The 12,415-nt window shown below is 38.8% G+C and overlaps 1 protein-coding gene across 2 annotated transcripts in view; it reads right to left on the reverse strand.

Annotated features, from left to right (window-relative positions):
• Positions 1–12,415, reverse strand: part of RB195_004769 (uncharacterized protein) — a gene marked incomplete at both ends in the record, with an annotated part of 53,208 nt that overhangs the window by 15,960 nt on the left and 24,833 nt on the right. For both annotated transcript variants that reach the window (XM_064182756.1, XM_064182755.1), the window contains one exon: positions 9,271–9,391. In XM_064182756.1, the coding sequence (XP_064034022.1) occupies positions 9,271–9,391 (121 nt within the window). The remainder of the gene's footprint in view (positions 1–9,270; positions 9,392–12,415) is intronic.

Raw genomic sequence — 12,415 nt, forward strand, 5'->3', positions numbered from 1 at the left:
CGTTTAGAAAAAAAATCGTATACTCCAATGATGGGTTGGATTGGAAAAAAATTTCCAAATGTTCAGCAAGCTCCTATAGTGTTCAAAAAAAGAAGAAAATTTGACAAGTTGAATTTTTCAACCCTATGGACTTTCTTGTCGTCGTACATGCGACATGGAAAATACGTGCTTTAAATCCACTCTTCGCTGTAGCGGGGCGACAAAATAAAATAAAATAGCACAAATAAGCTTGTTCAACTTATTTCAACAAATTAATAGTATTGTAATAACCGTATCCTTTTATCATTTTTTTAAATCTTTAAACTTTATCCTTTAAAAAATGTGACTTAGGATCAGGATATCATTTGTAACAAAAAAAGTGCTACAGTTCCTACGTGTTCTATGTGCCTGACTAGACTGAAGTGAAAAACGGTTAAAATTTGGTGTTAAAAAAGAGAAAAAAAGAGATAAAGTGTTCGGCAGCGATCAATCCCGGCGCGATGTCCCACTACACTACATTCAATTTCAATCCAGAAACGTATAGGTTTATGAACACGTGTGCAGCCTATGTAATAAGTTACGGAGCACGTAAGCATCGAATGTACCCGCCAATTCAATGTCCTTTTCCTCTCACACAAATCTAACTAATTCAATTTATAAACGCCGGGACAAACTATGAACTTGATTTGCTGCTCTGGAGCGGTTTCGAACCACCACGGTCAGTGCACCGACCATGCAGACGTTGTTGGGACCTCTTATTGTAGCGTAACACTTATTATTCATTCAGAAATAAATCGATAAAAAAAAATGGGGCCATAAATAGCGTATAATTCGCTAGTTATTTCAGAAGTAAAAAGATTAGAAAAAAGTCATAAATAGCGTACAATTCAAACATAGTTCGGTGATTTCATGGCAACGTTTCTTTCAAAAAAATATTATAAAAATAAAAAAAAATAATAAATGACATTACTATTCGAAACGCTAGCTATTTTTCTTAACGAAAATACAACATTCTCGTTCACGTATCTTTTCAAAGTTTCAGAAGAAAAGTCAACACGTTCGGATATCGTTAAGAGAATGTTGGTGTTAATAAGTAAACAAATAAATAAGTGAAAACAAAGGAAAATTCAAAGAAAATTTTGATCAAGCTGCACGTATCCAGGCATCGAGACGTTATCCGATGAAAATTTCACATGACTGACGTCATCGGCCACTCACAAAGTGCTCTATGGATCTGATCTTATCAAGGGGTGGTCAGAAGCAATAAATAACCCATAGTCTGACCTCTCTCGCTTCAGCAAATAAGTGAAGAATTTCTCCTGGGGGCGATTATGGATGCTATAGGATATACGATTTTGGACCTTTTCCGCACCACCCACGTTATGCTAATCGGAGAAACGTCCACGGCTAGAGATGCATCCCGGAATGACATGTCATTGATGAATGACGAGCAAAATGGGGAAGCTTCCGAGTGAATTCAACCATAGACCACCCGCGTCAAATGTCCACGTCACGGTGCATCAAATTCATTCGTAATTTCCCTAGGAATTACAAATACTAAGTTTCTTACATATCTTAAAGGCATCACCCCACGAATCTGAGGTGGTATGAATTTCAGGTGGAGTATTCGTATACGGGATGGGAGACTACGGAGGGGGAGGTGATTCCGTCCATTTCTTCCTAATTGCCGTAAGAAACGGCTCGGAAGATACGGCTTCAGGCGTTTTGACGCACTATTTTGTACCCCTTCCAAGCCGTTTTTTACGGCAGTTAGGAAGAAATGGACGGAATCACCCCCTTCTCCATAGTCTCCCATCCCGTATACGAATACTCCACCTGAAATCTGGACCACCTCAGATTCCTGGGGTGATGCTTTTAAATGATCACCTTCAGTCAAACACTGTGATACAATACTATAGGAAGCGAAAAGCACAATAATATTCTTTCAAACAATTCGCAGAAGGGACTGATGTGTCATTTCCAAAAAAAAAACGCGATGTTTTGCCGTGAGATTATAACAAAACAGCTTTTTCATTGCTGGAATTGTCATCAAATAGTGCATTGTCGCTATTCCAAACGTTCATCCGTGGAATAGACGTTTGAGGGGGAAAAATGTCGGAAAATTAGCATTTTCAATTAGGATAGTCAGAAGTTTATAATTCATTCATGAGACAGACACACTATACACCTGAGAGCAGCACAAAATTTCCAAAAAAAAATCATCCACTTTCTTGAGGATGTCGAGAAGAAAAAAATACGTCAAAAACAGGTGGATCATCTCTACGCTAAAGGATTGGAACTGGTCATGAAGGGATTCGCTTGTTCTTTTTACGCTATTTCCACCCAAGAAGATAAGGGAAACTCAAAAATTACTAGAATGATCCTCAAAAAAATTGCATTAATTTAATGTGGGGATATAAAAACAGCAAGAAAAAAAACTGAACAACAATACACTACTGTAGGAAAACACCCAAACCAAGTAAAACGCATATGCGAAGAATTTCCCCTCTCAATGGCCGTTTATATGGTGATCCGGAAAATCGTGAAAATCAGTATGTTTGAGGAGCACTGGAAATGATTGGGTTGGAAATGAAAAAAGAAAAAAAAAACAAGCAGACGTTCCGCTTCCGTTAATATGAAAAATTCTACAGGTTTCCCATCAAAAGGCAAGCGGATAATGAATCTCGAGTGGAACGTCGCGTCGCGCAGAGCTGCAAGGACAACCACCGTCTAACGTCTAGTGCTGTGTAATATGATTGCGCCGTGCGCACCACGCGTGCTACGCGCGCAATCGTTCGTTCCAGAACTGCGGACATTCGAAAAACTCGGCCATACACGCTCTAACTCGTGTCCCCGCCATCTATAGCTTATTATATCACAACAATAGATGTGTGACAGACGCTTCTATGCACATTATTTTTTTAAGACCCGTGTTCTTATGGTTATGATTATATCACACCGATATTCTGCTGTTCCACCACTTCACTCCGCCAGGAATTGTAGCAGTTCCGTGTGGCAAAAAATAAGATCCTCACACATTCCTCACATTTCCCGGCGGTAATTTTCCGTTTCTACCTCTAGTCGAAAATGGTAGTCGTTGCAATGATTCTGCTACGATGAACCCCGTAATTTGCGGACATTTCAAAAATAGCGAAGCGAAAGAGCCCGAGCAAAAAAAAGGCGGATTCGGAAGAAATCAGGGGAAAAAATTTCGACATGAATTGGTACTTTTTTCGATCAATGGGATTCCCTTCAGAATTCAGAGCATTTTTTTTTTTTGAAGAATACTGTAAGCTACAATTCAGGCTCAGGCAACGAAACTATTCAGATAAATGGCGAACAGTAAGAACTATTAGAAATCAAAGTTCATTCAAATGTAGTTCCAGGGAAAAAAGCTGCTAAAACTGCTACTACTAGTACAGTATTTCACGCAAAATTACAGAAACAAATGGAAAACCTCATGCGTAGAGAAACTCTAGTTTCTCTCTGTACTAATAAGAGATTCGATGTGCTGCGCTCGACATGGATTGACGACCGGAGATGGCACGTGCTGGCTTAAACGTTCGCGAATGTGTTCGTCACCGGCCATAGGGACGTATCTATCAATCACCGCAAATCAAGAACGTCACCGATAGGTATGTGGCGTTACCGTAACAAATCACACAACACACACATACACACATTGTTTATAGCGAAATTTGCTTCAGGAAAATTCTACCACAAAACAAGCGAAATAAAACATCATGGAAACATATATGAGTAATCCACGAATGAAAATAGTCCCATAGATGACAAAGTGTCATCAATACAATTAAAGGATGACATTTGGAAAAGGATGAGGGTTTGACGGGAAATTTCCTCGCTGAATGAAGACGAGGAATTACGAACAGCACGGCTGAGGATGGGCCTAACTGTCGGAATAATCCCAAGCGTTCGCGATTTGTGACGCAAAACAATCAGCCGATCCAGCCCATGCGCTCCCTTTTATCGTTACGCAACGCGACGACGCGATCGTCACGCGAGTCGTCTGGCCGTCGACGCCGACTGACTGGTGCGAGTGCGCCGTCGTCGACGCCGCCGCCGCCGCCTGACTGTGGAAACAAATCACAAATCCTGTTCCGCACGTTCGGCGAAGAACTCAGAGAACGTTCGCCCACGCTCTCCTCGTCCAGTTGAATTTTGCAGCGTTGAACCGTTGCAAAATTGTTGCAAAAAAAGAAAGGACGAGAATTTGCAGGTGAATGAACATTTTTCGTATGGAAAAATGCTAAAATCCTCGGAAAAACTGATCGACAGATGTCCACGAATGTCCCGTAAGGGCTCATAAAAACCTCGTTTCACTGGATTATATATTTCCAAGCGTGTTCGAACGATTACTGTAGGGGGACTGCATTCCAGTCATCGATCCATATACTTCGTGTATTTTCAAATAGATGGGTATTTTCACTTAAGGATCACTTCATCTTGACTTAGATAAATCGGGCAAGAAATTTTTTTGCTCGAACCAGTGATTCTTTGAGAGCTATCGTATATTATAGCTGCTTACTACTGGAAATACTGGAATATAAAGTAGGAGTTGATCGGCAAATAGAATACAGTTTAAAGGATAATTAATGATTATAAGAACCGGGCAACCAAAGTGTCTACTTTTCTTAGAGGACCACAACGATTAGTTTTAGGGAATGTTCTGAGCGCATAAAAAAGCTGCCAGTGATTTTTTTCTTCTAAGAAATACCCAGCATTGAAATGAAATGGAGATGTGAGGAAAAACTTCCGATAACTTTTCGAATACATTTGTTCCTTTTCCACCGCTCTACTAATGTTGTAAGAATTCTGCAGAAATCAATATGTATTTTTTTCTCCTGAGCACACCAATTCGTACGCTGGAACTCCTTTATATTATGTCGTTAAAAATATTGGAACGCCTTTTCATGGCCTTTCTTTTTTTTTAGTAAATAAATGGTTTTTTTTAGGAAGTAACGGAAATTTGAAGATGGAAAATTCGTAAATTCGCATCTTCAGATCTATACTCGTATTTTATACAAATGTTAAAGTGTTTAATGAAAAAACAATGTATAATAATTCCACGAAATCCCGAAAAAGACTTTTTTCCAAGCAATTTCCAGAAAATTCACAGAACTTAGCCTACTAGTTCGAACAATGAGCTAAACCTCTTAACCATCCACTTCTAGGATGGAGAGTGGGGGAAGATCAACATCTTCTCGTTTCAGGTAAACATGTTTGATGTGAGCGATGAATTCGCGGCCATATACTATGAACCCGCCTTGAAAATAAACCTGTTCCATGCACTATACACATTTATTATTTGATCGTATGAGTTTAGGATCATTAAATTCAAAGATCCGCTACAACTGCACCTGACACACCAAACATCTCGTTCATTTTCAAAACTGCTGCACTTGCACTATAACTCAAAGATTATCGATGTATAAAGTGACATGTTCCAGAAAAGATTCACTATTCAGGGCAAAAAAAGACTAATGGGTTAGTTCCATGAAGGAATTCCAGTCCTCTAACTAAGAATGTCCAATCGAACAGATTGGTACTGTGCAATACAGTAATAGTGGCCGAGAATTGAAATTCTTTTTGATGACATCAATTCAGATGGAATGAATTCGTCTATGGCTTTCTATTTGTGACTGAAGTGATTTGAATCTCAGAATAGATGTCAAATCGGAAAGTGCAAATGATTCTCTGAGAATTTCATCAAAACAGAGAAGATGGTATAGAAGATATGTGAAGAAAGTTAATAAAAGGACTCAATTTCACCGGGAAACGGGCAACGTGGACCGTCAGATCCTCAGCGGATGCAATTTAGACACAATAATTGGATCTGTATCATTTCCATGAATATATACCATATACCGAAATAAGTACCGTCAAGTATCTAAGCTGAGGCTAGCAAAATTTATCTCTCGGAACTCATACTCATCAAAATATCACCAGCAAATCCCTCAAAAAACTGCCAGCAATGACTACAAGTGTAATATTTAGAGATCTGCTCACTTTTTCGCTGCTGTCAGTTTTCTCAGCGGTTCACTGCCTATATTTTAATAAGTAAGAGTGCTTAGAGATAAACTTCACAACCTCAGCTTAGATAAATGACAGTACTTACTACTGTATAAGGCATATAGTCATGCAAATGATACAGAAATGTAGCTACTGTGTTTAAGATACCTGAATATCACTCTCAGGATTATGGGAAGCGGTAAGGGACATCGATGAAAGGGTTCCGGAAGTATTTGGACGTTACAGTACGCTTACTACTATTCCCAGAACAATCCTGTTAACTCAAATACAGCTACGGTACTACGGATCGACCCAAGAACGTTTACGGATCTTCTTAATACACGATCGATCGCCAATTGCTCAGACAAAGAACGAACGCGAAACGATCGAGGAATCTACAACGGCCTTTTTCGAAGCGAGCCGCCTTCGACAAATTATCTACAAGGAAAAATAATGAGGGGATAAGAGAGTGGAGGAGGGGTTGCGATAAGTAATGTGGTCCGGGAAGACACTCTCCTCTTCGCTGAACCATCGTAGGAGCGCTCGATTCAATGAATTAGATTTCTTGCTTCAGATTAATCAAAGATTCACGGAAGACTAGGATCCAGACCTGCCAAAAAAGAAGAACCTCATTGGGTTCGGATCGGATCGGATTAAAATATTCTTGAAGGAAAAAAACGTAGTCGAAGTCGATGGATCATCATAAAAATCAGACCTAAAGCCAGATGCGAGCCAATAAACCAGTTATTTTCAAAATAAACCCTTGTCGGTACCATAAGAATCTCATCTGCTCCTCTCATTTTAGGTTCATGGGCCATTTTAGGGGGAGTCGGCAAGGCAGGAATTGACCTCGGATTATGGTTACGACTATTCCGGTGTTTTTTTTTTGTTGTGGAGGTCGTCGAAAGTCACGATTATATGCACAAAAACTGTAAACGTTGACAGCTTGAATCGCGTTCGTTGACTCTGAATCGATGAGTTGAAAGAACCAGCAGCTGATATGAACAAAGAAAGGGCAGACGATGAGTGGACTCTATTATCTCTCACGAGATCTGTCTGTTTAACTCACGTGGATGACGTCCTGAATTTCTTATAAACCAAAGTCGAACTTTTGGATGTGGAGTTACACGATGTTTCGGACAGATAAAATTAAAATATTCTTGAGTCCAGAGTCCAGGGGAGTCCAGGGCAATGAACAGTGCAGAAGAAAGGGGAACGAGATGGGTCTTCTAGATGCTGCTACCTTCATTCATTATGAGAAAAATTCGCAGCAGCTAGTATTAATGAAAAATTACCGACGGTACGTTTCGTGCGTTCTTTTGTGTCACTATGCTGTGTGTGACCATTAAGATGAATGACTTTGTATTATTGATGACATATTTTCGAAGGAATTTTGACACTATAACCGTTTTTTTTTTCGCTGCAACTGAAAACATTGAAGAGAACGCCTACAACAACGAAACTAACACTATGACACTTTAATGCTAGAGAAAAAAAACACTTAGCAAACGTTCTTTGAAATGTTTTCGAGACGAATTTGCGTCCATAAATGCATGAATAATGTGACAATATTCATCGAACCGATGCAACGGAACTGTGCGCGCATTTCTACCGGGAAAAAACACAACAAACTATGGTTGTTAAATGCACAAGAGCACGAAAAAACGACAAAACAGAACAGCGTTGAACATCGTTTCCTCGACAAAGTGTCTCCACCACATCAAAGTACAAATGTGTTGATTTTGTTCACACTGTGCAAACTGACATTCGCCAGATTCTCGACATAAGACTCATTCGATGAAAATGTCGTACGTGGACACGAAAAATTGACTACAATGATCGTTGTGAGCGATTTTTAATGCAGATAAGAAAATAAGAGAGAAACGTAATTGGGGCTAAATATGTAGGCAAGAGGCACTTTGATACTTGCGACATTTTAACGACCTTAATTTTAACATTGAACAATTAAGAGCAAATATTTTACAGATTTTCAAAATTTTCACTGCATAAACATACTAACTGGGCCTTAAATCTCTCTATTTTTCATATTTTCTTATTAATTTTTTTGTTATTTTTATTATTTTATTTATTATTTTTTAAATTATTTAATTTAATTTAATTTATTTTTTATTGTCTCTATTACTTAAGATATTTTATTTTTCTGACTATTTCCAATGCATCGTGAAAAATTTCTAGGATTAAGGAATCCATCACCGATACCGACATCAGGAATCCATCACCGACAAACACAAACAAATCCCGACTAGCACCACCGTTCTAACGGTTGAGAAAAATATAGAGGCTATAGGTGGATCCAGAAAGAGATTGTTCTCCTCCTCTCTTAACCCCGAGAAAACCAACCATCACCCTCGAGCTGAACTAAAAGAATTTCTTTTCCAGCTGCTATTCTCATTTTTTTTTTCGTTCCTATGCACACTACTATGAGCGAGTAAATAAATAAATAAATAAATAAACATATCAAGCGTCATCGTATGGTTGGAACTCGTAAAATCAGGAACAGTTTACGTACTTTGGAAACTTGTACTGTATCTCCATGCGAAAGGCTTATTATACGGATGAAACGAGTGGTTTATAGGAGGGGTGGAACACGTCCCGGGAGCCGGTTGATCGAAGCTTTACGAGCGGATTAAGCCAGAAAGCCAGGGAGCCGGGCGAAATTTGAATTTGATTGCGCTGGCTGTGGAAATAGTGTGGATGGATGTCATTATGGTAACAACGATTATTTTGGAACTAATTATACATTTTTGTGAATATTGCGAATCTCTACTGAATTCACGTGAAAACGATTGGCCACGAAAAGTACATTCATATAGTTATCCAGTCTCCATCATCCCTAGACGACATTAAAAAAAAACGCTTAGTGCAAACGCAGGAAAACTCCCTTAATTTGCGGAAATTCATTTTCAAGAGAAATAAATCCTAGCAATCCGCAGAAAGAGGAGATCGTTAGTAAAAAGAAAGAAAGGAGAAAAAAAAAACTGGTTCGAACGCCAGAACCAGTAATCTACAAGGAGGAGGAGGGGGCTGAGGAGGATTAGAAATAAAGGAGTGAAACGGAAACAAACAAAAAAAAACCCGCAATAATCATTTTGAGGAATTTTTATGTGCAAATTCTTCCACTGCAAATTATGACGTCACGAACTGTGCGCGAGAGTCCGAATTGTAGAGGAAAAAAAGAGAAATAACAGTGTTAGATCGAAAAAAGAAAAACCGATGAGAAAATTCATCTAAAACACTCACTTATTAACAATGGATCCTCGATCGATAACAGCGCAGCTTTCTTGTCACTGTCACGACGCGCTTCCTTCGGTACATACCTCATGTCAATCACCGATATACCAACCGCATCGTAGTTGACTTCCTGAGAAATTCGTAGATGATTAAATGAACATAAATATTTCTTTGGATAAAATTAAGGCGAAAGAAATATTTATGTTAGAGATAATCAACAAGAGAAGCCAAAAAAAGTATTCCTTAAACGTGAGAATTTCCCCAATTTCAAATAAAGAGCGACATTTTTGCCCAAAAAAATAAGTGTAGCTCGATCTTCATGATCTACCGAGAATATCACAGAACTCGGGTAGAATTTATCACAGAAACCTACGCCGTCACAACCATATCACACCGCAGCAATAGATCGAAAAGTTATACTAGATTGAAATTTTTAAAAAATCTCTGAGCATATTTGTCTGTTATTGCGAATGGCTTGAACTACACCACCAATTCTTCCGTAATTCCAGAAAAAAGAACACTTACGGATGTATCCTCTAAGGACATAAGGGGTTAAGCATTAAAAGAAAGGTCTAAAATAGCAAAACAATAAAAAAACAATAACAATAACAATAACAATAAAAAATAGAACAAAACAGTAAATGAATGAAATATGGACTACTTGATTGATTTACCTTTCTATAATTCTCTTTTAAAGGCATCACCCCACGAATCTGAGGTGGTGCAGATTTCAGGTGGAGTATTCGTATACGGGATGGGAGACTACGGAGAGGGGGGTGATTCCGTCCATTTCTTCCTAATTGCCGTAAAAAAACGGCCCGGAAGATACGGCTTCATTCGTTTTGGCGCACCATTTTGTACAAGAGGTTCGATTGGAGCGCGCCAGTCTTGTGCGGCGCCGCATATTCCGGACCGTTTTCTACGGCAATTAGCAAGAAATGGACGGAATCACCCCCCTCTTCATAGTCTCCCATCCCGTATACGAATACTCCACCTGAAATCTGCACCACCTCAGATTCGTGGGGTGATGCCTTTAAAAGCATAGGTGCGATAAGGAGAAGCCGGACCCTCCCCAGGTGAAGGAGGTTTAGCTCATGGAGTGCAGCTCAAGTGAAGGGGGTCCTTTCGCCAACCGTTTAAAAGTGAATGAGGCCCCTTCAAAGGTGAAGGGGGTCAGAGCACCGGCTCCGACTATCGCATCTATGTTCAAGAGGACAATAGACAAAATCAGACATACCACACACACCCATAATTACTATACATACCTATAATTACTATTAACTACTATCCATAATTGCGTTGATCAAACTTTTCCCTTCCGAAACCGATCCCTTCCTCAAGTATTCCGTGCTGCAAATCTCGGGAATGTCACCTCGGGAAAGAGCTCGATGGAGCTCAAATGTGCCAGCACAAATGAGTACGAAACGCTTACGCGTAATGGGTACGGTATTCGGCTTTAATCTGCCACAGTGACGCATCGCTCAGGATTTAAATGTCTACTCTATCACGTGTTGTCACGGAAAAGAACACAATCTACCGTTAAGGGCACGGAATAAATGAAAAGAGAACGAAATATCTCGGATGAGTGAGTGACGCGCGATTCCTGAAATTCGCGGCGAATGAACTCAGTGAAAAGTGCGCGAAAAGGTCACGCGGTATCTTCGAAAAGATTCATTTTAGGCGAAGAATCAGATTCTCATTGATCATCGAAATTAATTACAAAAAAAAAAACGTTCCTCTACAGTGCAATATCCAAAAATGCACGACGAAATGAAAGAAAAAAAACCTTAAAAATGATGAAATCTCTTAATAATTTCGATATTCATCAGGAAAAAAAAGCAGTTTGCTCTAGGATAATATTGGATGGGTTAAAGACAGTAAAAACCATAAACTAGCGGTCAGCTATGCTGAATCCATTACCGGAGATGGTAACCTTGAAAACCTCACCTTGAACGATCCATCTATATAGAATAAAATTTAAAATTTCGGGGCTAACGGCAGAAAATCGAACATTCTCAAATAATGGGTAGCAAACAAATACCAAACTAAATGCATTTAGATCTCGCTAATTCGTTAATGAAAAAAGTAGATCGTAGAAGAAATAGAGAAGATTGAAAAATAAAGAAATAATAAAAACAATATATAGATAACCAAAAATATTAATAAATAATAAAGTGAAACAAATAAAATAATGGTAGGAATTAAGTATTTTGAACTTTGCATGCGGTTGCGATAAGCACTAACAACTCCTCTTTCGCAGGTATTTCTCAAGTTTCAGCAGTAAAATTTCATTAAAAATAAAATCCAACCAAAACAACTATATGATTCCTCTTTTTGACTATGTTCACAAGAAAATATGATACATGAAAAAAATCCATAGAAATAAGAAAAAATAAGAAGTTCTATCCATAATTTTCCCTTAGAGGAAGGTTTGCGGACTTTTACGATGTGATCAAACTGATGAACACAAAAATAATTTGATATTTTTGGCACACTTTTTGAGTTTAGAGTTGGATCAAACGAGATCGTTTTAATCGTTATCCTAGGATAACGTTTCGGTGAGTTAGGTTTTCCTCTCAATCTGAGAGAAGGAGAGAAATCGAAGCAAATTTATTTGGAAAAACGTATCATTCGCTCAGCGAAAAAAAAATCCTAAGTCTACTTTTGAATCTAGAAGTATTGAAGTTGACTATTTTTATTACAACTGTCAAATCTAATAAGTGTCAAATATGGAGTTAATTTCCAATTTCGTGCTGTGCTGTTTCACGACGCACTAACGTCTGTCAAAAGTACACTGTCGTTGCGCGAAGTAATTATAGGACAGAAGTCGACATCACAATAAAAAAAGTAAATAATATCGTTGTCGTCGCTACGTATACTGTCGTTGTAAGGAGCATCGTACTGTGAAACGTTGTTGTCCTGTTACATAAGGTAACAACGATGTTCTAGCAAAAATCATTCCCGTTACAAGAATCAAAATTATGTTGCGCAACGCAACTAATCTGTAAAAAGGTGAACTATCCGCACCGCTGTAGCGCACAGTGCGCATCGTTTCGTCAGGGGGTCCCAACGTTGCGTTACGTTTTTGTGGATACTGCAGTGGAATAGAATACATAACAATTAGAGTAGGGTCAAACGGTCATGAAGCACGGTG

This window comes from Necator americanus, chromosome I (assembly GCF_031761385.1).
Source record: "Necator americanus strain Aroian chromosome I, whole genome shotgun sequence".
NCBI lineage: Eukaryota > Metazoa > Nematoda > Chromadorea > Rhabditida > Ancylostomatidae > Necator > Necator americanus.